The sequence below is a fragment of the Lytechinus pictus genome, chromosome 5, assembly GCF_037042905.1.
Source record: "Lytechinus pictus isolate F3 Inbred chromosome 5, Lp3.0, whole genome shotgun sequence".
NCBI classification, from domain to species: Eukaryota; Metazoa; Echinodermata; class Echinoidea; order Temnopleuroida; family Toxopneustidae; genus Lytechinus; species Lytechinus pictus.
The window spans coordinates 45,150,558-45,177,959 of NC_087249.1; the positions used below are offsets into that span (position 1 = coordinate 45,150,558).

General features: G+C 36.4%; 1 protein-coding gene across 4 annotated transcripts in view; it reads right to left on the reverse strand.

Annotated features, from left to right (window-relative positions):
- Positions 1-3,229: 3,229 nt before the first annotated feature.
- Positions 3,230-27,402, reverse strand: part of LOC129261454 (ankyrin repeat and LEM domain-containing protein 2-like) — a 29,122-nt gene continuing 4,949 nt past the window's right edge. For 3 of the 4 annotated variants that reach the window (XM_064099083.1, XM_064099085.1, XM_064099084.1), the window contains exons 4-13: positions 26,518-26,685; positions 25,549-25,737; positions 24,486-24,608; positions 22,750-22,819; positions 20,890-21,071; positions 15,869-15,975; positions 13,565-13,698; positions 10,160-11,456; positions 9,283-9,411; positions 3,230-8,040 (exon numbers count right to left, since the gene is read on the reverse strand). In XM_064099083.1, the coding sequence (XP_063955153.1) occupies positions 7,761-8,040; positions 9,283-9,411; positions 10,160-11,456; positions 13,565-13,698; positions 15,869-15,975; positions 20,890-21,071; positions 22,750-22,819; positions 24,486-24,608; positions 25,549-25,737; positions 26,518-26,685 (2,679 nt within the window). In that variant the 3' untranslated portion in view covers positions 3,230-7,760. The remainder of the gene's footprint in view (positions 8,041-9,282; positions 9,412-10,159; positions 11,457-13,564; positions 13,699-15,868; positions 15,976-20,889; positions 21,072-22,749; positions 22,820-24,485; positions 24,609-25,548; positions 25,738-26,517; positions 26,686-27,402) is intronic. The other variant, XM_064099086.1, reaches the window with a different exon arrangement.

A 27,402-nucleotide genomic window follows, 5' to 3' on the forward strand; every position in this document is an offset into this window, starting at 1 on the left:
TCAGACGCAGCTAATGGAAGAGAAATTGGACCACCCCTTTCCAAGTAGATCATGCATGGACTCGCGGCTGTTCAAAGTTTATCATTAAGACTTATAAGTAATAATCAAATACAAATTTATAATCATGTGTGATTCCATGATATTAATACCGGTATAATGTATTCTGTTTTTTCTTTATTATCATGTTACATTCATCTGTACATTGAATTGCTCTTGATGTTTAGTAATTTGTTAAACTGCATGGCGCCTTTGGAAAGCAGTTTTGCATAACTGAACAGACCTACCCTGCAGTATAAAATAAAGAAAAAAAATTATAAACAGTATTTTATATGCATGTTTCAAATTCGTTGTATACAGGTGATTGCCATTGCATGGGCCCGTTGCTGAGGCACCGCCAAAAGTTACTTTGGGTGTATTATTCTCCATAGGCAGCACCCCCAGGTATTCTGGAAGGTGTGTAAAAATGTAACTATAACGACCTTCATTTCATTTCATTTCATTTGCTTTTAATATTTCTCAGGACCAATTTGATGTCCATTTTGGGGGGAAAACACTTTTTTTTTTTTGCTTTTTAAATTTCTCGGGACCCGAATCGTTTAATCTCCAGTTTGTAGTGAAAACCTCTTTTTTTTTGGGGGGGGGGGGGGTTCAGCACCCCCACTCAAAAAATCGTTCTCAGGGCCATGTGCCATTGTGATGTATACTAGGCAACAGCTTCTCAATTTTCTCCAATACACAAATTATTAATATTCCATTTTTAAGTACTAAACTTTCATGAAGATTGCCAATATGATATCAACCAGTGGGAAATGGCACTTTGCAATTGCAAATGGGATGCCAATCTAAGATTATCTTAGTGATTGCTTTCATGTGATAAAAAATAATAAGTAGGGATATGACATATCAGGTTGCGGGGGGGGGGGGCAGTCAAATATATTGCTGTACACATTAAGGGGTAGTTTTAAAAGACTGGTCAATGGTCAATTGCATGGTCAAACGTAATTAGGGTATTTTTTTTCTCCAAAGCTTGTTTTTAAAGACAAGCCAAAAGTGTTTAGGGTATGTTCCCCCCTCTCAAGCCTTTTCCCCGGAGCCATTCTGGCGACAACTTGTTTAGGGGCCAAAATGTGTAAATAAAGCCCGCGAAAAACTTGTTTAGGGGGTAATTTTGCACACAGAGAAAAACTCGTTTAGGGGGTGTTTAGAAATAATTTGGCCACGCGTGTAGTGTACAGCAATACATTTGACTGCCCCCCCCCCCCCCGGCGGGATCTGTTCAAACCAAATTAATTTGAGCCTGGAATACCCCCATACTAAAGCTACCCTAAACTACCCTAGACTTTTAAAAACGTACCATTGCTCTTCGGTTTTGGGCTTCTCACTTAAAATATGTCATTTATGATTTTCTGTCGGATATTTTTGACATCCAAGATATCACACACATTTTTGTAGACCAGCAAAACTACACACCCTTTGCATGGTTCTCCCCCGGGGTTTTCTATGTGTGTATATAGCAATCAACCAATCTATGGTAGCCAGTTTAGCCACATGCAATCACACATACCCCCTCCACCGTCTACAGAGTTGTCTACTAGTATTACTTTTTCTTTCAATATAATTATGTAGAATCATTTCCTATTCATTTTACCAGAAGTTGGTATTAGGCTTTTAAGAAAGGGCACAAAATATCTTTAAAAAGGAGGAAAGAAATCAAAGGAAAAACAGTAGAAAAAGCTGGGGAGTCAGGTGGCGCTCTTCATAATATGCCTATTTCGTTGGAGATATTGCTGAAGGAAAAGTGAAAATGTAATTTAAAAAAAATAAAAATTCAACCAAATTGACCTACCATCTTTGTTTTCTAATTTTTTGATAATTGATTAATTGATGATTTGACCCAACCTGTATTCTTTCTTGTTTTAATTCGATAGCCATGTTTTTATTTCTCTTTTCATATTACAATGAAGGTACAATTTATTTATTTAGAAGTATCATCATAATTACATGTTTAAATTTATTTCTATTTCATGTTAATAGGACTCATGTGGTGAACCTCTCGACAGAATTTCCAATTCTTTTTGGTCTGATCCCCAAGCATTGGCTGGTGCTCGATTTTATATTTCTCTTGTAATGTTTCTAATGTATCTGTCATGTTTGTTATTATCTGGCCTGGAAATAAAATAAGATAAATGAAATAAATAAATAAGTAAATAAATAAATATATTAATTAATGAATGAATGTTCAATTAAATAAATAAATACATAAATAAGTAAATAAATAAATTATAAGAAGAGATATTATGCATTACAAGTATGATAAAGAGATAGAGAGAGAGGGGTAAATTGCCAATTCGTCCACTGCCAACTCGTCCACTCACCACATGGTCTACCTTCATTTAGTCTAATGCTATGCCATCCATCAACATTTTGTCTAACAAAATTTTGGTCCAATAACCATTTGGTCCAATCCGTCTAATCACAATTTCGTCTATTACCATTTCGTCTAATAACCAGTTGGTATAATACCCATTTTCTTTTCATTCATTTTGCACAATTAACAATTTAGTTGAATTAGACCAAATGGTATATGGACTAAATGGCTATTGGAACCAACTGGTTGTTTGACGGAATGGCATTAGACTAAATGAAAGTAGACCATGTGGTGAGTAGACAAACTGATGATAGACCAAATGGTAGTCGACGAGTTGGCAATCGGACAAATTAACATTAGATGAATTGGAAATAAACCGAGAGAGGAGGGAGGGGGGGGGGAGAGGATGGGGAGGGGGTTGTCAGGTCAGAAGGAGACAGGGAGAAGGCAATCAAAAGAGGAGCATATTCAGGGAGAAATATTGGGACAATAAAGAGTAGAACATGTGACAAAATATGACAGAGAGAAGTAATATAGATTTTTTTCCTCTTCTTCAATTCTATGTTTATTTATTTCCACAGTGCATATTGCAGGTCGAATGCAATTATTTGACATATTGCTTTTCAACTGTCCCATTCTCTCTTCATTCTCCCTCTCTCTTTCTTCTTAGTCTATCCTTCTCTCTCTCTCTCTCCCTCCCCCTCCACCCCCTCTCTTTCTCACTCTTTGACTCTCTCTCTCTCTCTCCTCATGTCCACCCATGTCAATCCGTTCTCTCTGTCCCTATTCCATGGCCAAGATTAATACATATGAAACTGGACACTCAACAAAGCACACTATCAATTTTCAATGTCGTATATCTAAAATGATTCAATGAGCTGTCTTTAATATCTTTTCAGTTCATAACACAACAGGCACAATATCGTGGTTATAAATATCAAGTACTTGGACCATATTTCAAGGTATATACACACATGTAACAAAATGGGAAATCAGCTCCAAGCAAAATGAAATATCTCTGATTTATGCAATCATGTAGAAGTGTTGTGGTGTAGAGGATTTGTCTCCAGTATCTTACAAGATTTGGGTTTGGCAGTAATGTTCATAATTTTAACTGCAAAGACTGGGACTGTACATCTAGAAGTTTTGCAATGTTTGCTTGCTTATTTCACAAGTTTTGTTGCCATATTGACTAATATTAATTCAATATTTGCAGACCCTCACTTTCAATAAAAGGGGAAAAGCAGGACCATTCATGGAATTAGCCTTTCATTATAATTATTGCAAAAACTGTAAGAAAAATCCAATAATAATATAGGGTATTTATATTGCGCACATATCCACCTTGTTAGGTGCTCAAGGCGCTCCTATATTACCCGGCTAAGCTAGGCGTTCATAGCGCACACAGCTTTTTAAGGAATTACTTCCTACCGGTACCCATTTACCTCACCTGGGTTGAGTGCAGCACACTGTGGATCAGTTTCTTGCTGAAGGAAATTACGCCATGGCTGGGATTCGAACCCACGACCCTCTGTTTCAAAGTCCGAAGACTAATCCACTGGGCCACAACGCTCCAATAATCACTGTGATTAAAAAACAACAACTAATGTCACTTTAATAATGTCATATGCCATATATCAATATCTTTTGTTTGAAATAGTTGGTGTAAATTAACTTTTGATATCAAGGAATTTAAGTTATGGAAAACACACACTCTGAATTAGGTAAATGGGAATAATACAAAAAAGTTTAGTACAGGGGGGGGGGGGGAATTAAACCCCCCAGATTATAAGCGAGAAAAAATGAAAAAAAGGGAAAATTAAAAAAAAAGGAAAAAAAACAAAAATTAGGGAGAGTGCATGTAAATGGAGTCTTAGACGGCTATTGCAATAACAATACATTTACAATAAAAAGGCAAGACGTTGAAATGAACTAGTATTTCAAATGAGTACATTTTTCAAACTAGATCATGGATCCTCAATCAGCACACAGTAAAAAAAAAATGCATACATCAGGTCAAGTTCCTAAAAAAACTCATGGATTTAGAAACCTAAAGAAATAGGACACATCTGGGCCCCGTCTTGCAAAGAGTTGCGATTGAACCGATCAACAACAAATATGGACGGCCAGCAACATCAACATCTAAAATGCAGCTTTGTTATGAATATTTTCTAGATATGATGTTTATTCATAAATTATTGTTTTCTTGACAATTAGGTGCGTTCGCTTTTGTTGGCAAAGGACATTTTGCAAATTTCCTGTTGAAAAAATTATGACACTCATCATGGATTTCCATAGTTACGATTGAGTGGATCAATCAAGTCCTATGATCAATTACTAATCTTTGTGTTACAGGACCTGGGGGTGTTTCACAAAGATTTAAGATATGACTTAGAGTCGTACTTAAATGCCTAGATGCGCGTGGTATAAAAGGAATGACAGTATTGGTCAGATCATGCCACGAAGATGCGCACTACTGCGATTGATCAATAAGATTGCGCGTTGCATATCATGTACGCGTTGCCATTTAAGTGCTACCTAAGTCATACTTAAAGGAGAATGAAACTCTTGGAGCAAGTTAGCTTTTGTGAAAGCAGAAAAATCAAAGAATAAGATCAACAAAACTTTGAGTAAAATAGGACTAGCAATAAAAGAGTTATGAGCATTTGAATGTCGAGATCACTAATGCTATGGAGATCCTCCCATCGGCAATGCGACCTAGATCTGTGATGTCACACACGTACAACTCTCCCATTTGGACACTGAAAATATACCCCAAAACATATCTTTTTGCTCATTCTAATCATATGACAAACGATTCATCAATGATATAATGTTGTGAAACCTCTGTACTTGTCATCTCATAAAGAGAACACATCACCTTGTGATAGACTCTATAAAAGTGAGAATATACGTGAAATAAGTACTAAAGTAATGAGGGAGTTGTACGTGTGTGATATCACAGATCTTGGTCGCATTGCCGATGGGAGGATCTACATGGCACTAGTAATCTCAATATTCAAATGCTCATAACTTTCTTATTATTCATTCAATCTTCCTCAAACTTTCAACAATATGTTTCTTTGATTTTTCTCTTTGATATGGATTCAGCTGGTTTCAAGGGTTTCATTCTCCTTTAAATCTTTGCGAAACACCCCCCTGGTCAGGACTATACTTTTCTCTTACATAGCTGAGGTCCTTCCATATATTTGGTCAACAGTAGTCTTGGTACTAACGGACACACTTCATACAAATTGGTTCATTGGACTTAAAGATTTCCTTTTTAAAGAAGGCGTTGAATATGACATCAAGTTGGTTATATAAATAAATAATAAAAAGCAGAGAAAGCAGGTTTGCAGAAATCCAATTAAGAATAACAGATTTAAGATTTTTCTCAATTTCAATTTTTTTTTACTTCCATGTGAGCAGCTCCAAAAATATGTCATATGGTATGAATTCCAATAAAGGCCATTTTTCTCAGAAACTTGAAACCAATTTTACATGTTCAATATATCTAACACATCATTCCACACAAAGTTCTGCATATGAGAAAACATTTTTTTCAGTCACCATGAATTACAAACATAACATTATGTAATCGTTGCATCTAAAGTCTCACTCTGCTGTTACGGTGAGACAAAAATATGAAGAAAATATCAAAAATTCAAATGTTTGTAGCTCTTCCATTCTTAGATTGGTTTTGAAAAAATAACTGATAAAATCTTCTTTAATTCGTTTCTCTCATTCTCCAGTATCTGCCAGAACCAACTGGGATCAAATTCCAAAATGAACAAGAGTGTCGCTAAGGCGAGCACATAATACGCCCGCCTGTAACACGGAAAATGGAGTTATTGGTCAAGCAAGAAAAGTGGAAGGTGGCAACTTCACCTTTTACCTTCTGGTTAAATTAAACTGAAGTTATTGCGTTTACAAGGGCTGCAGAAGGGTAAGATGAAAATATGTCACTTTGACCTTGACCTTTTGACCTCAAAATCAATAGGCTTCCTGGGATCCATGCTAGTATCATACACACCAAATTATATGAGCCTAGATTAAGTTAAATTGAAGTTATCGCGTTTACAAGGACTGCAGAAGGGTAAGATGAAAACATGTCAGTGTGACCTTGACGTTTGACCTTTTGACCTCAAAATCAATAGGCTTCCTGAGATCTATGCTAGTATCATACACACCAAATTATATGAGCCTAGGTTAAGTTAAACTGAAGTTATCGCATTTACAAGGACTTTAGAAGGGTAAGATGAAAATATGTCACTGTGACATTGACCTTTGGACCTAAAAATCGTTAAGCTTCCTGGGATCCATGCTAGTATCAAACACACCAAATTATATGAGCTTAGGTTTAGTCAAACTGAAGTTATCATGTTTACAAGGAAAAGTTAACGGACGGACACCAAGCGTAATACCATAATACGTCCTGTCTAGGACGGGCGTATAAAAAGAGTGATCTACTGGCATTATCGTAGAGCTTAAGCCCCACAACTTTAAAAAAAACCTTACTGTATAGAATAGTATTTTTCCACTTGAGTTTAATTACCTTTATAAAATTTGCTTTGTAAAAGGATGTCACAGTTCTAGTCAGTGTAAGCTGACATACTGAATGTATTGTCTGCGGATTTCTCGTTTAATCCCCTTCGTTGATATCAGGAGAGCATCAAAAGTTTTGTCAGATCTGACATCTTTCCTTGATTTTGATTGGCTGAGAAGCACTGTTACTAAGGTGAGTGTCGGATAAAACAAGACTTATTGGATAAAATGTCCGAAAGGTCATGAAAGTCTCCTCGGTATTCCATTCTTGATAATAAGCATCGCACTCTTTTAACACTAAATATCAAGATTTAATACTTTATATTTGAAGAATCATTGTACTATTAACAAAATGCAATTGAATTATTGATATCAAGAAATGAACACAGCTAGCCATAGATTTCATACATTGGCATACACTTACTTAATTGTTCAAGTGCGATAACCCCTTAACATCTTCATAAAGGCTTTTTATGAACTTACAACTGAAACCAAGCCAAGCCAAATTTACTCCGGGGTAAGTGTCAGAATTTGGTATTTCAATTGCCTATGAAAACCAAGTTCATGTGTGTCAATTGAAACTACCTTTTAGAAATAGTGGAAATTCAATTTCTCCCATATTATACACCATTCAGATATTGATTTATACTACTCTAAATTTAAAAACACCAAAAAGAAGAGCTGTGTGAAATTACTGAGGAATTTACTAGAAAAGTAATTCATATTCATCATTTGAACAAGACTTTAAAATCATATATGATTTTTCATTACATTCCGAACTAAGGCACTTGCAAACTGATTAACTCAGATACATTTTGAAATACATGTAGATAAAAAAAATGTTTAATCACTGCATGTAGGCAGACACCATCAGATTCTGTTTGGGAGTTTTGTCCAGACCGGCACTTGTAGGACTCTGGCCCCGCCCAAACGTCCCCCTGTGGTCCCCGGCCTGGTTGGTCCTCGACCCTGCCCCCCTGCTGATGGGTTCCGACCAACAGTGAAGTCTTTGTAGAACGGGGGACCTCCCACCTATGAGAGGGCTGTGGGCGTGGTGCCGGTGGTGAGATGGGGGTGTACCACTGCGGAAGGGAGAACCATAGCGACTGTGAGCGGGAGTGCGCCATCTAGAGGTAGGATAACACAAATGAATTTTTATTCGTTGGTTTTATTCACAGAACTATTACACAATCAATACCAGTAATAACAATACCTGCGCTTGCACAGTGCTTAAGATTGAATTACTGTTACCCCGGTCACTGGATCCATCACTGTTCCGCATTTAAGCGCCCCACCTCCACTCCCTGGGGAGTAATTGATATAGAATGGCTGGTTTTATTCACAGTAATTGACAACAATATATATTAATAAAGAAAACATGACAGCATATTTTCCTAGGCGAACACACCTCAACCTCAAATTAATGCAATCACCTGTAATTATATTCAATTCAATTCAATCATTATTTCGCAAATAGGATGAACATACAAAGAAACATCAAATAATGTGATTTGATAATAAAATAAATTGTGTGGCTTTCCATGAAGGTTATAAGAAACCTGTAAGGCTAAATCGCCAAAACATAGTACAAACACAACAATATTAATAAAAAAAAAAAAAATCTCATATTATCATAGTAAATACAATGTAGGAAAAAGGAGAAAAACCACTTTAGAGTACAAAAAACAAAAGTTGAAAGGGGGGGGGGGTAGATATGGTACAAGTAATGCATTTATATCAACTGTGAAAATTAATAATCATTTACTAGAAAAATGTTATACTGTTATTCTAAAGGAAGACATAAATTCTGAATTATTCATTATTTGGGGAATCTCATTCCATTATTTGAGACCAACATAACTCAATGATTTAGCTTCGGGACTTGACTTGATAGACCATAAATGAAATTTATTGGAAGAATGGGTATTATGATTATGAACTTGATTATTATATTGACTCTATTATGTTTATTTTTTTAACTACTATTACTTTATTATCATTAGCGTGGCGGACTCGGGGGGGGGGGGGGGGTACCCAGTGTAAAATTTGGAAAAGAGAATGGCCCGGCCCATAAAATGCTTTCATTATGGAGTAATGACCCTTTATTTTTAGTTTTCAAATTCTTTGCTTGTCTAATTTTCAAGGCAAATATATGTATCAGCCCCCTTAAAAAGGAAATTCTGGATTTGCGGATGATTAGTATTAGCATTCGGAAGATTAAATTAAATTATAATTATGATTATAATCATTATCATAACCATCATTTTCATGATCACCATCATCATTACCATCATCATCATCATCATCCTCATCATCCTCATCACCATCATCACAATCATCATCATCATCACCATCATCAGGAAGCTCACCTTTGTCTCGTCTCTTCGGGTACCTGCTCCACTGCTTGTCTCCATCTTTTCACAAAGGGAAACCTGTCATCAATGTCTATATTCTCAATGGCCCGAAGAACGTGTTGGTCTATTTTAGTTGGAAGATCACTGAAAAATTAAATAAAGAAATATATTCATGAAGGTGTAGTTTAGTTATGACTTTTCAAGTTTTGATTTGTGATATGCAAGCATGTGCCGAATTGGGTCATAATGACTGAAAATAGATGTAAGCCTGTTCTGAATAATGTGTCTTCATGTATTGAATGGATGAAGTCATTTTTAATCAATTGAAGAGGAAATGGTGAATAAATACAGCATGAATTGAAGAGGAAATGGTAAATAAAATATGGCATGTAACTAGGAAATTCATTTTCAGTGACAATCTAATCATTGTGACTCCCCCTCCCACCCTGCGACTGCAAAATTGTAATCCAAGCCAATGAACCCTGTAAATAGATTGACATTACACGTATAAGCCGGTTGTGGTAAAAATCTGAATGAGTTTGACCAGAATCCAAGTAAATGATGACCCAAATATTTTCATTTCTATGAGCAAAATAATTCTAGTAGAAAGAGTGTAATTGCTGAGAAATAGATAAAACAAAAACATGGCATTTCAGCAAGGTGTCAGGTATTTTTCCAAGGAGTACATTACTAGTACCCTATCCCACATAAGCTTATCTTCAGTGTGGTCATTTTTCAGCCTAAAATTCATGATTTCACAAAATTATGTTAACGAATATAAACCAGATCAAAATATATGATGACATGGTTGCAATAAATCTTGACTTTACGGACTTTTACGTCAAATTATACTACATGTAATTTGTAATTAGCTTTAACAAATTAAACTTACCCATTGATGAAGAGAATTCTACATTCTGGACTCCCGCTTGTTGGTGATGGGGAACTTGATAAAATCTTCTGGTTTTCTGGTGTTTTAAAGCAAGAAACACCATTAGCAGTCGCATCCCCTGTTCTATCTGGGCTGGCATTCTCTTCATGATGTGGGACATGATCAGATTCAGACAGTTCCGGTTGATGAGTAGCCATGGCACTTCCTTCAAGGCTTGTAGTTGTACGAGGTGTTGAACTGTGCTCTACTGAGGCAACGGGATGTGAAGTGTCCGACTTCTTTGTGTTCTCATTAGCACCATCATTAAATCTAGGTCCAATAGAGGCTATTTGATTCTGTTCATGATTTAAAGGGGTTTCAAGAATATTTTGTGAATCACAGGCAGCATTGTTTGATACACTCATTCCCTCTTTTCTTTCGTGGTCCACAAGGTTTTCAGTTTCATCAGACACACCAGTGTCAACATCACTCTCCTCACTAACTATCTGTCTTTTCACAGATCCTAGGCTAAGTTGTGACATCATATTTGTTATCATCTGGACAGGACTAAACAGGAGCTTGGTCATCTGTCCTGCCATTGATGTCCTTTCAGGAGTCCTTAAATTTGAACTTCCAATTGGTTCTGGACAAGGACTTTGACAAGCTGTGCTCGCAGGAGAAGTGTGTTCTGTAAGTTCACCACTAGCTCTAGATTCTGTTGAGTTCTTGATAGGTTTACAATTTGGACTAACTACAGGATGAGAAGTCCGGTCTAATGTTTCTTTGAACTCTCCAGCACTACTGATCCTTCCTAAAGCATCAGGAGTTGAGGGTTTTGTCTCTGGTGGCTGTTCAGTCGCTCCCAGTACAGTATCTGAAGAAGGTTCCTTTGGCGATTGAACAAAAGAAACAGTACAGGAATCGCCACCAGCGTTTAACCTCAGAGAATTTCTAAGAGCCCCCTCACTGTCGTCCGCTCTTTTCTCTCCAAAGTTCCTATCTGATTTCTCTTTCGAGCTCAATGACATTTCCTCAAGTTCACAGGCAATGCTTTGCACATTGCTTTCCCTAGCAGAATCTGTAGACTTATTTGTTTGGTCACAAGTAAATTGGTTATCTGGCTCACATTTTTTCAGTTCCATATTGCTGATTCTTTCCTCCCCCGTTTTGCTTTTTACAGCATCCATACCATCCTTATTGGGAGTGCTAGTGCTGGTTCCTGCTTGATTGGAGGTACTTGAGACAAACTCAGTCACCAAGTTCTTCATAACAGCAGAAGGGTCCTTGGTGATACTGCTTTTCTTCACAGATGATGTCTCTAAAAAAATTAATGAACAGAGCATTATCAAGACTTGCTGAATATAAATGCCGGTTGTGGTAATGATTTCAAAATGAGTTCATACAGAATCCAATAAAATAACCACCAAATTGTCTGAATGTATGAAATAAGAGAAAAAATGCCAAATGACTCTGCCAGATGTTGTGTAATTGCTGAGAAATTAGCAAAATAAGCATGACATTCCAGCCACTTGACAGGTATTTTTCCAAGTAATAATACACTGTTCCATATGTTCTTATCGGTGTTGGCAATCTGCAGAATGATATTTTTGTCCATCTTAGATTTTGTGATTTCACAAAAGTAAAGCTCATGTAACTGTACCACATCTAGATCCATAAAGATATAGTAACAATTAACAATGGTTTCACAGATTTTCTCATGAAATCCGCGTTTACTGCAACTTTTCATTCATCTTTTCTTGAAAGGATCAGAAATTTCTTTGTGTACAAATTGGAATGGGATATGATGAGGCATAAAATAAAATTTCAGAGGAAAGATACCTTTTTTTGCATGGTGAAAGAAACTATGGACAAATCAAATTCTTTATAACATATTTCCTAACAGAAATCAAAACAAACTTTGGCGTCAAAATCTGTCAAAAAATGCACAGATTAACTCATAAGTCAGGAAAAATCATGGTGTAGTAATAAAATAATGATGCCATGAGTTTATCCACACACTTTTGGAGCTCTTTCTCAGACTTGAAGCAAACAATACCTGTTTATTTGCATTTGAATTCTAATTTTGAAAGTTGGCAATTGTTTATGATACTGAACGAAATACGATACTGTAAATTATGTATACAATTATTTTTTTCACTCTCTGCGTTGATTGCCTAATTTATCGAACTTCTCCTTCTCTTTTCTATTATGAATTCTAGTTCCATTCATCTCTTCTTACCCCCTCTTCCTCTTTATCCTCATCCCTTTCCAATCATTTCTTTTTTTCTTTCCCTCCTTTTCCTCCCTATCGTCTTTATTTTTCTCATCCTGTCCATTTTTTCTTTATCTTTTACCCCCTCTTATCTACAATTGTCTACCATAATCCTTTCTCTTTTTATTGTATGAGTTTATTCTGTACAATATTGTATTTCATTTAACCCATTGTACGTACATGTATTGTATTACTCTATATTATGATTGTATCTTTTTAACTTGTAAACTGGATGTAATTGAACCTACAGGCTGCAACGATCAGTAAATAAAACCATACTACTGCTGCTGCTGCTGCTGCTACTGCTACTACTACTACTACTACTAAGTGGTGCAATTCTCCTGATTATAACATATGATACTAAGAGTTGCAGCATCATCTCTAAACCAGAGTCTTATCCAGACAGTTAGGTCTCTAAAATCAAACCACCAGGGGAGTGTTTCATGAAAAGATTCGTCATCGATTTTTCACTAACTAATTTGCTCTCAGCCAATCAGCTACAAGGATTTGCAGTACTCAGCTTACATGAAACACTCCCCAGATCATGCTACATGTACTTGTTAATCACATACATGTACATACAGGCTCCTGTCTCACAAACAATTGTAATTGATCCAATCAACTGTATGGAAAGCCAGCAACCCTAACATCTAAAATGCATATGTCTGTTCAAATTTTTTTATAAATATGATGTACATGTATATCCATGCACGTATCATACATGTAGTCTTGACAATTCAATGTGCTTTTTTTTTCAAGGGACTTGTGCAAATTTGCTGGATGAAAATTTATGACATCCGTGGATTTCCATAGCTGAGGTTGATCGGATCATTCACAACTCCTTGTAAGTTGGGGCCCAGATCGGTGTCCAATTTCATAATGATTTGTTATAATAACAAATGTATAATATAATGGGGCCATTCTCTACAAGCAGTTTGCTTTTTTATGGTCCTAGCCATAGTTTGTACTATTTATTGCATTATTATGTACACTGTATGATTTTTATATACATATTTTTATGGTTGAATAAATTGAATTGAATTGAATACCTTTAACAAATTTAATAACAGCCAATCAGACTGAAGGATTTCAGTAGCTTTTAACTGTTAACTTTGTTTCTATAACAAGTTTTATGAAACAGGGCCCATGATTACCTTTCAGTTCACAGTATCTGTTGGCAAGATAGCCTTCAAGGATTTCAAGACCCTCGGTCTTTGAGAAGTCCACAAAGTCATCAAGGAAAGTCCAGTACTCCATCCAGGGTACCTTCCTCGTATGGGCAAGCTCCCTGATAGGAAAGAAGGAAAGTAGAGCAAAGATGAAACAGAAAGTAGAAAGAAAGATAGAAAACAGTAGAAAATTAAAGTAGAGAAAGAAAAACAAAAAGAAAGATAATGAAAAAGAAAGAAAAAAGTAGAGAATGATGAAAAACCATGACATCTAACCTCTTTAAAGAGAAGGAACATAGGTAATGTAGGTAGAGCATCACCACCAAGGACTTTTTAGTGGTGGAAAGTGCAAACGTTTAATGCCCCACACCTTGCCTAAGGGTTCAAGGCAACAAAAACTTGTCACATTTTTTGGGTCAAAGCCCATCTAAAGCTTTGATAAAGGTTTTTTTTAGTAAAGTGAATTATACTCAAGTATCGTCTAATAAGCCAGTTCGCAGTTCCACTCAGCGCATGATCAGAAGATTCTGCGCATGATCAGAGGAAGATCATTGGTACTAAAGTGACATGGTGGTTTAAAATCTAATGAGATAAGCACCAACTTTGATGTCTTGATTATTCATATATTCTTATGAATTGTATTTTTCATTTACATCCACAAAAAAACAATGCGTCCACGAATGACTGGTATTTCAGTTTGCCAAGTACATTGTACAACATGCTATAATATGCATTCAAAGTAGAAATGCAACAAATACCTCCATAGAGTGTTCATTGGTGTGCTATTCTAGTCACCTGATCTATTCAATTTCTTCATCCTGCTATGTAAGGCATGCTTACATAATATCTTGCTTTGAAAACTGCCTATCACAATGAAAGAAATGAAAGGTCATTTGACCAAAATTGTCCATGAATTTACTACGAACTGGTCTACATGTATATTCCAATATTTCAAAAATGTACATGTAGTGGTCATTTGATAATTATGTTTTCAGCTATTAGAATTTGAATCTGGCAGTTTTTTTCAGTTGTTCGAACAGGGTACTTTCCTGTATGGGCAAGCTCCCTGATAGAACAGAGGAAAGTCGGGCTTCTACCTGTACAGCTTTGATAAAGGATAAGTAAAGTGAATTATACTCAAGTATCGTATAATGTAGCATTCCATATTACAAAAGTGTAGTGGTGATAGGATGTTTTTGCAGCTGTTAGAATTCAAATTCGGCATTTTTTCTCCCAAGCCATGATAACTTAAATTGGCATCTAAAAGCTGCTCTTGGTAATGTTTTTATTTACATTTAAAGCTGGCCCTTAGAGCACTTTACAAATTTAGAAATTGTATATTAGAATGCTACAGACAAAGATTATATCCTGAAATGCATGAGAAAGGGTTACATAAACAAGACCAAAATATACAGGTATTTCATTTTTGACTGCGCACCTGATTTTCCTTCTAAAGATAGGCTTGAACCAAAATCCTTTTTAGTACATTGATTTCTTTATCAGTGGGAAAATAGTACCAGACAGGCGGGTGTGATATTACATTAGGCTGGTCAGAAATTTTGAATAGTGGAGAGTTACGACCGGTGCCGACCACTGTAGCAACCACACTGTCCATCAAAATGAAACATAAAATGACTCATCACACCTCATTGCTACATTTTCTGTGGGCCTTCATTCTTTCAAAAAACTTTTGAATGTCCATCCATGACAAACCCAGTATAAGAATATCAGAATAAAATTTGATAAAGCAGTAGTCTAATAATGATATTTGGATCATCAGTTTGCAAAGAAGGGAGTGAGAATAGGAAGAGGAGGTGAAAAGGGAAGGGGAGATGAGAGGGGAGGGGAAAGTGAGAGGTAGGAACGAGGGAGGGAGAATAGGAAAAGGGGGTGAGGAAGGGGACATGACAAGCAGGAAGGGGGGGATAGGAAGAGGTAGAGAGGAAGAGTGAATAGAAAGGGCGGGTGGGAAGGAGAACGTGACAGGTAGGAAGAATGGGAAAGCTAGGAAGGAGGAAGAGTGAACAGAAGGGAGAGTTGGGAAGAATAAAGGAAAGAAAGGGGTGTGAGAAGGGAGAGAGGGAGGTGAGAGATAGGTAGGGAGAGGAAGAATAAGAAGAGGAGGTGAAATGTATGATAGAGGAAGAAGAGGAAGAGAAGGTGAGAATGGGGAAGAGGGAGGTTGGAAGGAGGAACGGAGAATAAGAAGAGGAGGTGAGAAGGAAAGGGGAAAGGGAGGAAGAAGATGAAAAGGAATGAAAGTATTCTGAACATAACGTCAGTATTCACCTTCCTAATCGTTCCAATCCTTTTTCACTGTCTCCTCTTCTGACGGCAACAGCTTTCTTTTTACTGGAAGATGGTGGTGTTTTCCATTCCTTCTGGAAGCCCACAGCCTGTAAAGGAGAGAGTGTGAGAGAGATGGAGAGAGACTAATGATTACCAACTCTGTATCAGAGCTCAAAAGTATCCATTGAGATCAGTTTTGACTCTGGCTTAAAAGGGATTGAAGAAACACTGGAGCGTTGTGGCCCAGTGGATTAGCCTTCTGACTTTGAAACAGAGGGTCGTGGGTTCGAATCCCAGCCATGGCGTAATTTCCTTCAGCAATAATTTATCCACACTGTGCTGCACTCGACCCAGGTGAGGTGAATGGGTACCCGGTAGGAAGAAATTCCTTGAATGCTTTGAGCGCCTACGCAGCCCAGCTAAAGCCGGGGTAATTATAATAGCAGGGCCCACTGGGAGAACAGTTTTCGGAACTGAAGTGGCTTCCCTGGGTAAATATACCTATATTATTATTATTATTATTATAAACACCCATTTATAAACTAAAACTGATTCCAACAGCACTATTAGCTCTGGACTGCATCATGAGAAAACCAAAGAAGCATGAGATTTTGTTAGGAGACTAAAACAACAAAACTTGAATTGGAGATGAACAATGCAATATATGGTAGTTCTTCACAAATGAATACCCAAGTGATTAGCTATTCGAATGATGTGATTTTTACGTTCATCTATTTTGATGGAAATATTGCGGATATGTGCTCAATAATGGACTTGATAGCAGATACTGTTTTCCATCATCAGAAGCCATTTCTTGCCTAACTCAGCAATCCTAAGTATTAAGTATTTCTGAGCTATACACCTGTATGTCTTTGATTCAGATAGCTTTCCAGATAGTTTTTACAGAGTGTTTTCCATTGATATCTATAAAAATCAATAACATAATTGCTTTTGCCTCAACTGACATGCCATTGTTATTACCCCTACTTTGACTTGGATTGATAATCATTAAAGTTCCATTTCTACGTCACATTGAGCTCAGTATGCATTCTTAGTCTTAAATTACTCTTTTGGCAGACTTTATGTAGTGTTGGTTACCCTACTCTATTGCTGGGATACTCTGTTACTCAACTCATTCAACTGACTGTTTGGTTGCATAACATTTAGTCAAGTACAATGCCAAAACCAAATCTGAGAACAAGACCAGTCTAATACATAGAAGACCAATTTTATTGGCTACAGTCTATAAACCTAAACACAATGATATGACTACTGTGTATTCTCTTAAAGAATCACTTGACTTGATAAATGCTCATGTTAAGCCTTATGATGTCATCATCCAAGGAGATTTTAATCAAAGTAACATTGACTGGAAAGAGGCAATTGTATTGCAAACAAGTTCAGCCTCAAAAGAAACTGCTGAAGCATTATTAGATGTTACAATTAGCAATGGCTTAGAACAGTTAGTAAATAGCCCAACAAGGGAAAACAATATATTAGACCTCTTCTTTTCAAATAACATTGCTGTCGTCTAAGACGTAAATGTTATCGCAGGGCTTAGTGATCATGATATAGTAGAATCAAGTATCAATGTCAAAGTAAGAAGGAATTGTAAACCTAAACGAGTAATTTTCCAAAGACAGAAAGCTGATGAGGAAAGAATTAAAGAAAGAATAAACCAGTTTTGTAAGAAGTACAGGGAAAGTTTTATGAACTGCTCAACGCAGGATAAATGGGATAACTTGGAAAAAGAGCTGAAATCCATAATGAAGGACCATGTACCAGTAAAGTTGGCTTCTAATAGACGAAATTTACCATGGTTCACAAGAACACATAGGAGAATGTGTAGGAAAAAACAAAGATTGTATAATAAAGCAAAGAGATCTGGTTTGCCCAAAGATTGGGATATCTTCAAAAAGTTTTGCAATGTAATTAGAAAAGAATTTTGCATCGGATGTCAGGCAAGAAAGACAGATTCAGCAGAGTTAAAAGCCACTCCAGAACTGATCATATCACATGATAGGGACATGTTCATAGTTCATGGCTAATGGCAGGAACAGAGGAGCTGTCATCAGGATAATTTCTGCAGAGTTGGCCTGCCACAATAATTAAAATGGTATTATCATTCTGTTTTTATATGGTATTTAATACATCAGGCAAGCGTTTCATGAAAGGACTTGTCGGAAGTTTTATTTGACAAGTCCCATTTTATTAGACAGCTACCATAGTAACATTGCTTCTCAGCCATTAAAAATCAAGGAAAGTTGTCAGATCTGACATAGGCGGACAAAAATGTTGATGAACTGCTCCCAAGAACGACATCTAAAAGTTCTCAACCTTGCCCTGGTCATCAGATCTTGGCATTCCCCCGCACACAGTACATGCACTACCTCAAAAAAAGTTTCCAAACTCAATTGCAAAGCATACTACATAGGCTTTCATATCGTTCCAGATACCCACTTGACACCTGGATGGAGAGTGGCAAAATACATGTCTGGAATGAGTGAGGAGGATGTGTTCCAGACACTGCCTGATTTTTAAAAAATATATATTTTTTTAAATTTTCAATCTATTTTTTAAATTTTCTTTTGTAACAGATTCATTATTTTGTTGAATTATGTTTCGCCATGATATTGGAGTAAATCTTACCCTCTAAGAGCCCAAGAATATAGTGTTAAATTGACTATCAAAGTTGAATCCCATTAAGCCGATGTGTGCAATAGATTACAACAGTCCCATCCACAGCTTTTGATGTTTGAGGTGTCTCCCTCTCCATCTACCGCGCACACACATGTTGGTGGGAAATTCAGCCATTTTAAATCCTATTCTAGACTTCATTTTCTCTCCAATACAAGGATCTGGCAGACTTTATATTTTCCTTCTGTTTTTTCCCATTCTCTGGACTTTATAGTCAACATGGTTTCCTTTTCACCAGTTGTTTTTCTGCTTACATTGAAAGCAGCTATTTCCAGTCTCCTTCGTACAAAAAAGTAATTCACCAGCTACCATGATAATGACACTGATCAGAGCATCACAGCCAATCATTCTCAATGCTATCCTCAAAACCCAGGACTCTGACCCCGATCCGATTGACCATCAGATGGAGAGATTTTCGACACTATACCAATTATGATTTCCTTTGTCGGGTGTAGGTGGGTTTTGAACAATGACAAGCCGCCATGCCTCAGCTGGATCAAAGCTATATTGCTTTGATACAGTACACTTATAGGAGAAAGCATGCAAATGTGTGAAAGTATACACGTACAACAGCTTTGGCAACTCTTTTATTCTAATATTTTGTGAAAGAAATGGATGAAGAGAACAATGGTAGGCGTAGCTTAAATCAAGGTTCCCCAGAGCTATCTGCCCTTTTTTCATATATATGTATATATATATATTCTGGGCAATTATTATCCAATGTAGCAAATTTATTACCTAATTACTAGTTTTTATTTATACCCAATTTGGACAGATTTTAACCCTAAACAGGCCGGGGGGTTGAATCAAACCCCCCTCAACATTTTCTGTGATCATTCCACCGCGTGAATTTTTTGACCGCGCCACTCGCAGAGTTTATACTTTTAAGTCTTGCGCATCTTTTGAGACCAAACTTACGATGCCCGGGTATGCGGTTCCGAAATTACGCAACATTTTGTAAGTGCATGTCAGACCAAAAATTGTTCCAAAACTTATTTTGTGTACAAAGTCAATGCAAATTGAGTTTTCTCATCTTATTCATAAAGATATGATTATTTTTACTTTAAACAGCTGAAATCAATTGATTTTAGAATAATTATGCTTCAAAAAGGTTGTGCAATAAATCTGGTGAAAAAAACAAAGAAAAACAAAAGGTTGAAAAACAAAGAAATTCATAAAATACATAAGAAATTGATTTCCAAACCGAAGTTTTTTTTAATTGCGATTGTTAAGAATGCTACAAAGAATATTTTTACAAAAAATTTGCATTCTAGGAGCTTTATTTAGTGAATTAGAGCAAAAAGTATGATTTATGCATAAATTAGCATAATTAATTCATATAAAATAAAATTTCATTATTTTGGAAAATTTTACCATACAGCCTTGTAGATTACATCACACACTACCAGCGTGCAAAATGTTGCGGCGCTCACGCGATCGGCGGCCGAGATCTCAGGGGGGGGGGGGTTGAATCAACCCCCCCCCCCCCCCCCCCCCGGCCACAGAACAGCCAAAAAAGCCCGGCCTAGTTAGGGTTAACCAATAGTTGTGTGGACAGAATGTTGCCCAGGGTTGGTTAAAAGTTGGGCATTTTTGCCCAACTATTTTAAGAGTTTATATGTATATTGTACAGTGTGTCAATGTAGTCAAAATAAAACAATATGTGAAGGGATAGATATGTCAGGCGGAGCTTGGTAAAAAAGAATTTTAGGTGTGTAAATTAGTTATTTTCCTTTGTTTTTAATCATGTTTCAATAAGAATTTATATTATTTTATTGATGCAACTTACTTGGTTTAATTTCACCTAGTCAAAAAAGCCTAAAATTTAGGTTTGAAATGGAAAAATAAGTGGTTTACATAAGGAGCTAAGGAAAGCTATGTTGCTAGGCAACAATTCAGTAGATATGGTCATCAAATTTATGCTACGTTGTTTTCCTGCAATTCCTCTAACAAATTATAGTGGCCCTACCCTTTGGAAATAAGAAAAAATACCTACATGTATTAATTCTAATGAATGAGTGGATAATTATTATTGATAAATATTCAATTAGTGAAAATGGGCATCGCCTATCCAACGCTAGTTCTCATGGTGATGTTTACACATTGCGGCATTTTTTAAGCCTGATTCCGAAAAATTCAGAAATTTTTCTCAAGGTTGATTAACAATTTTGCTTTGATCCAGTCAGGGGGATTAAAGTTAAGAAATAAGCCACTTTTTGGCTTCTCGCCACTCACATATACATGTATGTGCTTTATTAGAACTGAATATTATTTCTATCATTATGGGAAACACCTAATCTTTCTGGCATTCCAAGCAAACTAACCTCCGACGGTGACATGGGTCCAGCCAGCGCTCGCAGTGATATATTACTGTCTATTGGACTACCCTTGGGCTGCTCAGACAAGAGAGCTGATTGGCTATTAGGAACGTCAGGTGACCAGGGTTCACCAATCACAGCTGGCGATGAATTGTCTTCTGTTCTCCACATAGGCACGTAGAAGTGATCTACAATGGAGAATTATCAAGGAATACATTTTATCATATTTGTCCATTCCTGCATACATAGAACACAAAAGCATAGGCCAGTATCCTCAAAAGAGGTTTTAATTGTCCCATAGTAAAACACCATGGAATATGCAAACTTTTGTACATAAATATTGTTGTTTCATTGCCTACACTGAGAAAAATACAATTTTAAAAATGCATGCTTTTGGCAAAGGGCGCTAAAAGGGAAATGCTACAACACAAGACCCATTGCATAAAACTTTTGCCATAAAAAAAACTCTGGCAAAACAAAATTATGCCATTGAAAATTACTCATTAAAAAAATCTGGCAAAAAATTTGCCAGAGTTTTTTATGGCAAAAGTTTTATGCAACAGGCCCCAAAAACCTCTATAATCCATGGTTTTGTACCATGGTACAATTGACACCTCTTTTAAAAAAAGGGCTAAAATGTCTGCACATATTATCAGATTCTAAACTTTCCTTACTTAACCAGAGGAACATCCTTTCATACTAGCAGCAGTGTTGACTTTGTAACGTGGGGGGGGGGGGGGGGCTGTTTCATGAATTAGTTTGTAAAGTTATGCATGAATTTACAGTCAGTAGAGAGGTCCTTAAAAATTCGCTCCTTTTTTCCAAGTAATATGCATGAATAGAAAGGTTCTACATATTTAAGTAGCTTTTAATACAGTCAATGCTGCTCCAAAATATTTATCAAATTTTGTTTTTTGCTATTTTTGCAAAGAGGAAGAATCATTCTTTCATGTCTTGTGTTTGGCTTTATTTCTAAAAATGGTAATTTAGGTGATTTTTTTAAAACCTCTAAACAGGCTACAAAAGAATTATTTTCACCTGACGAATAATGTTTTACACTTGTTTTTGGTTGAGCGCAACTGATTTATAGATCATGATAAAGCTGAAGATCTATGCTTCAAATCAAAACAACTTTTAAAAGAGGTTGAGATTTAGTCGGTCAAGATCATACTTTTCATATGCCAAGCAGCTTGAAATTTCCCTGTTGTTTCCACAAAGTGGGACTGAATATTACATTTTGCATGCAAATACCAAGATACTTGTTAATAAAAGTTTTTAACTACCAAGATCATGTTTCAAAGTTATCTAGCTGAACGGGATAGAAGTATTTTGATTAACCCTATTACAACCCAGGCTAATTTAAAATTGCCTAGCCCAGGGGAATTTCACCCTTCTAATCTTGCATCTTGATTAAGATGAAAATTAGCACAAAAATCACTCAAACAACACAAAAAAGACAGAAAATTCTAAACTATTTAATTGACTTCCTGGGCTTAATTCACTCTGTAAAATAATTAGAAAGATCATTCTTGTTACTATAAACCAGATAGTGGCAAGCTAAACATGCAAAACTGTATTTCATACTCGTAAACAGTAATGTTTAGTTTCGCCCAACAGATTTTACTTGTCTTTGATAGAGAGATCCCCAGCTAAAGCTACAGGTACATTTGGGGCTGATTGCCCCCCCCCCAAAAAAAAAAATGCATTTAAACGTAACAAATTAAATAAAAAAAACCAGAAATGTGCACTTCTGATTGTATTCCATTTCTGGGGTAGAGTTTCATATCAACTGCAACAGGCCCCATGTTGGGCAAAATTCAGTCAGACTGTTCCTTTGTGAAACACACCCCCAAGGATAACACTCACCATCCAATAGCTCGGCAATGGCTGCCTTCACTTTTTCTTTATCGTTGTTCCTGTATCGGTTGCAGATAATCTGAATAAATCAAATGCAAACAATGATTAGACTTTTTGATAGAAAACATTTTTTTTTCATTAAACAAGTGTACACGACCCTCTGTCGCAAAATAAAACCCAGTAGACTGTTGCAAATTTGGCTAACTTTATTTTCAAACCAGCCTGGACAGACACTAACGTCATTCGAAAGATATTAAGAATTATAATGCTTACAAATTTTCTCAGTAAAATTCGTGAACATAAATTTACTTAATCTCATCAGCACCTTTAATTAGGCAACTAGATATTAGGATATTCTACGAATTTCTGATTGAGTTGAAGGGCTACAGTGACAATCAACCTTGGTTTGAAATACTTTGGCCCGTATTCTGAAGTCGAGTTTAAATTAAACTCGGGTTTAAAGTTGTGGTTTAAGTATGGATAGCCGATTGTGACATAATTCACTAACAGTAGATATATGATATTTCAGCTCATTTGACTCTCAAATCTTTCTCAATTGTCTAGGAAGTATGAATAAGATCATTGTCTTCACCATTGAAGAATCAGAAAAGAGCACAGCAAACATAAGAAACAAACAATGTAAACAATTTTGACACTTATGGCTTCCCATAATTTCAGCACAGAGTTAGACCATGGTCTAAGTTAAACCTGTCTTCAGAATACGGGCCTTTGTCATGAAATCAATGCTTGCTTCAAGCTTTTAATTGATTTACCTCAATACTGGTATTTGCCAAAGCATATTTTGTGTGCCCTTTCAAATTTCCCCATGAATAACATACTGTAAAAAAGAAATGTGCCCGAATGAAAAGTAGACTTGCCCCAATATTTTGAATGCTAAGGCCTTAGAATAAATAGAATAAAACTATCCGGGGGGGGGGTGGCACTGTCATTACAAGGAGGAAACCATGATTGTACAAAAACATGGACATTCAAAATGGGCCTTAACCCTAATTCAACTGGGCTATGTCAGACCAGGATATACCGGGGGAGGGCGGGGTCAATTTGACCCCCCTTCAGATCTCAGCCGCTGAATGCGCGATTGCCACGAAAATTTGCAAGCGCGTAGAGCTGGATTTAAGTTACAAGACTGTATAGTAAAATTTTCAAAAAAATTAATTTAATTTCCTATGTATTTTTTTTTTTTTTTAATTCTTTTATAATGATAATAATAATAGCCAGTTTTTATACAGCGCTCTTCCCAGAAAGGCTCAAAGCACTTTACAGCATATTATTACCCCGGTCATTGGATTCAATTCAATCCCGCACAAAAACATAAATAACATAAAATCAATCCATTTAATCAAACAAAAGTAAAAATAATCATACATTTAATAAAAAGTCAGCGAACAGCGCGGTCAAAAATTTCGCACGCGGCAAAGTGACAAAATTTGTAGAGGGGGGGGGGGGGTCAAATTGACCCCCTCCCCCGAGTTAAGTAAAACAATAATCATTCTTCAATCTCAAAGTACCCTAAACAAGCATTTTGTCATGGTTTTTCCACCCCAAATAATGAATGGGGAGAATACCCTTTTCACTTCACGTGCACACTTTGCCTGGCCATGAATTGTTTTTTTCAGGCTCTTGTGTATCAGAGTGATATCATCCTTGTTTTCGTAGTTTGCCCCCTTCCATACAATCCCATAAAATATGGGATGCCCGATTACTTTGCCTGTACCAGTGCTTACCTCGCTAGCAGTCTGTCCATACTTATTGGCCATCTGTTTGTTACACTTTGGATGGCCAAGTAAGAGAGACACACAGTCAACGAAACCAAACTTGCTGGCAAAATGGAGCGGGGTTTCACCATTCTAAGAACAAAAACAAACACAAAACAATAAACCTCATTTATTACACTTCAGATGGTAATGCACTCAACAAACCAAAACTTGCTAGCAAAACTGAGTTGGGTTTACAGTCCTGAGAGCAAAAATCTGCTAAGATTTTTCATTACATTTTTTATGAACTTGTAAGACGCAAATGCACATAACAAAACCAAACTTGTTGACAAAACGGAGAGGGTCTTGCTGTTAACACTTTTATTATCAATTTTGAAGGCTGACAGAGTATTCAAAAAGATTGCCTGTCCTTACAAATGTCATCATGGAAGATCTAGAGCTCTAGAGATTTAAATTACTATCATCAAGATGGATGAGGGAGGCAATAAGATATTAGCCAACAAATAAAACAATCTCAACTAAGAAGAGACCTGAGCTAATATATATGAGACCATTCTATGGCGATTATCGTCATATTGCAATATTACAGTTTAAAGTACTCACTTACTGTATGTACAAAAAATAAACATTTTGAAGGTAAAGGAGACTGTTACTGAAATAACTGCAGCACTAAGAGTAAAATGATGTGCAATATTAAATTTCATGTAAAAAAAAAAAATGAGTTCCATCTTGCCCTATCGCTTTCCTCTTTATTTTGAAATGAATGAAAACAATGAAGAAAATTTGTATCCTTCAAAGTGGCTTATCTTAATTATTTCATACATCAGAGTGTAGATTTTCTAAAGATATTTTTGTAAAGGATGCAAAATGGGAAAAAAATTACGAGTAAGACAAAATTTAAGTGATAATTTTCTCATTAAGATTATGTGAGATTGATCACCCCCCCCCCCCCCCCCCCCGAGAAGGTAGGCCTAAAATGGCAAAGAGGGCATTGAGATTAAAAAGGCTGAGAAGCTCTGCTATATTGTTCATGGACTGGTAAAACTTTGTAACAACTTATCCACAACCTTACCCCTTTTTCCAGCGAGTTAAGGTACAGGTGTGTGAGGAACCCCCACCGATCCGTCCTGGCGTCCTCCGATTCCCCAGGATACAGCATCCTTGGAATCTCAGGGTCGCCGATGGTCTCCAAGATCAGCTCCATCATACCTGGAAGGTTCTTCATGGCTGCTACGTGTAAGGCATTGTACTTGCAGCCCTCCTGTAATTTTCAGAGATTGATTATAAGATGAAGAGAATGTTACGAGGCTTCTTCAAAGTTATCAGAAATGAGACCTCTCTTGTAATTATGTAATTCCGATGAAGCAATTGTACAGGAACCACCATTTCGAGAAGATAGAGAGTTAAAATTGAATCTATTTGCAAGCAGACACAAAAGAGAAGTATCTCTGAGATCAATATTCACTATTTGCTGTTACTGCATTGTTATGTTGTAAACATCTAATTTCAACTATCATTGTAAATATAAAAAGATTGAAGAGAAAAATAAAATAGATGAGTCGAATTGAACTGAAAATGATGCAAACTAATTGATGCAGCAACAGTTTTGTACGTTTTCAAACGTCATCACACGATAAAAGAAACTATGCCGAGTTATAGTTTCAAATCTTTCAAGTCTTCACGTTTTGTCAAGTTTTCGTTTTTCCTGCCACTGGCATCACAGAGATCTACGAAACTCAGCAGAGCTTCATTATTCTCCCTGATAATGATGAGTATATCCCACTGCAATGTTGCAGCACTTTTCTTCATTTATCACTTGTCATCATTCAATCTTGAAGACAGGACAAACTCGAAGATTTGAAAGACTTGAATATCATTAACCTCATCATCATCATCACCAACATCATTATCAACGTCATCATCATTAACATCACCTTAATCATCATCATCGTCATCATTATCATCATCATCATCATCCTCGTCATCATCATCCTCGTCATCATCATCCTCATCATTCAAATTTGAATATTCAAGAACATACATGAAGAGTTGTTGGGGTGTCTACTGACGTCACAAGAAGTCTTGGGTTTCCCCAGACAAGGGACCTGAACTTCTCTTTGTCCTTCTTCTCAATTGCAAACCTAAGTGCATTGAGCTGCTGAGGCTTGGGGGTACGGTAACTGTTAGGTCGGTCACTTGAAGCTGGCTGCTGCAAATTCAAATAAAATCACATTAAAAAAACAAGTGGAATGCCTCTAGCAGTCTTGCCGGCATTATGCGATTCAATATTAAAGCAGTAATGACTTTGAAAACAACTAAGGTGAACAATTTTCACAAAAAACACCATTCATTTCATAATAGTAAAATACTAAATACAAGACAAAAATCATTATCATGAAGATTAAAACCTAATTTAAAAATCATGGATGCATTATGTTCTATTTGCTATTTTGTAGGGGGGGGGAAGGAGAGAGGGAGTAGATACTATGGTGGTACTTGTATCACAAGCTATATTTACAGACCTTATTGAATCTTACAGTAATAAATCACATCTAAGTAATTCATTAATTGAATGACCGACTTATTGAAAGATAGATTGATTTATTGAATGATTGACTGACTGACTGAATGATTAATTGATTAATTTTTATTGATTAATTTGCTGATTGATTGGTTTATTGACTAAATACTGATTGATTGATTGATTGACTGACTGAATGATTAATTGATTGATTGAATGATTGACTGACTGATTGATTTATTGACTGACTGACTGATTGATTGATTGATTGAATGAGTGATTTATCAACTGATTGATTGACTGGTTGATTGGCTGAATTATTGATTGATTAACTGATTGATTGACTGAATGATTAATTGATTCACTGATTGACTGACTGAATGATTGATTGATTAACTCATTGAC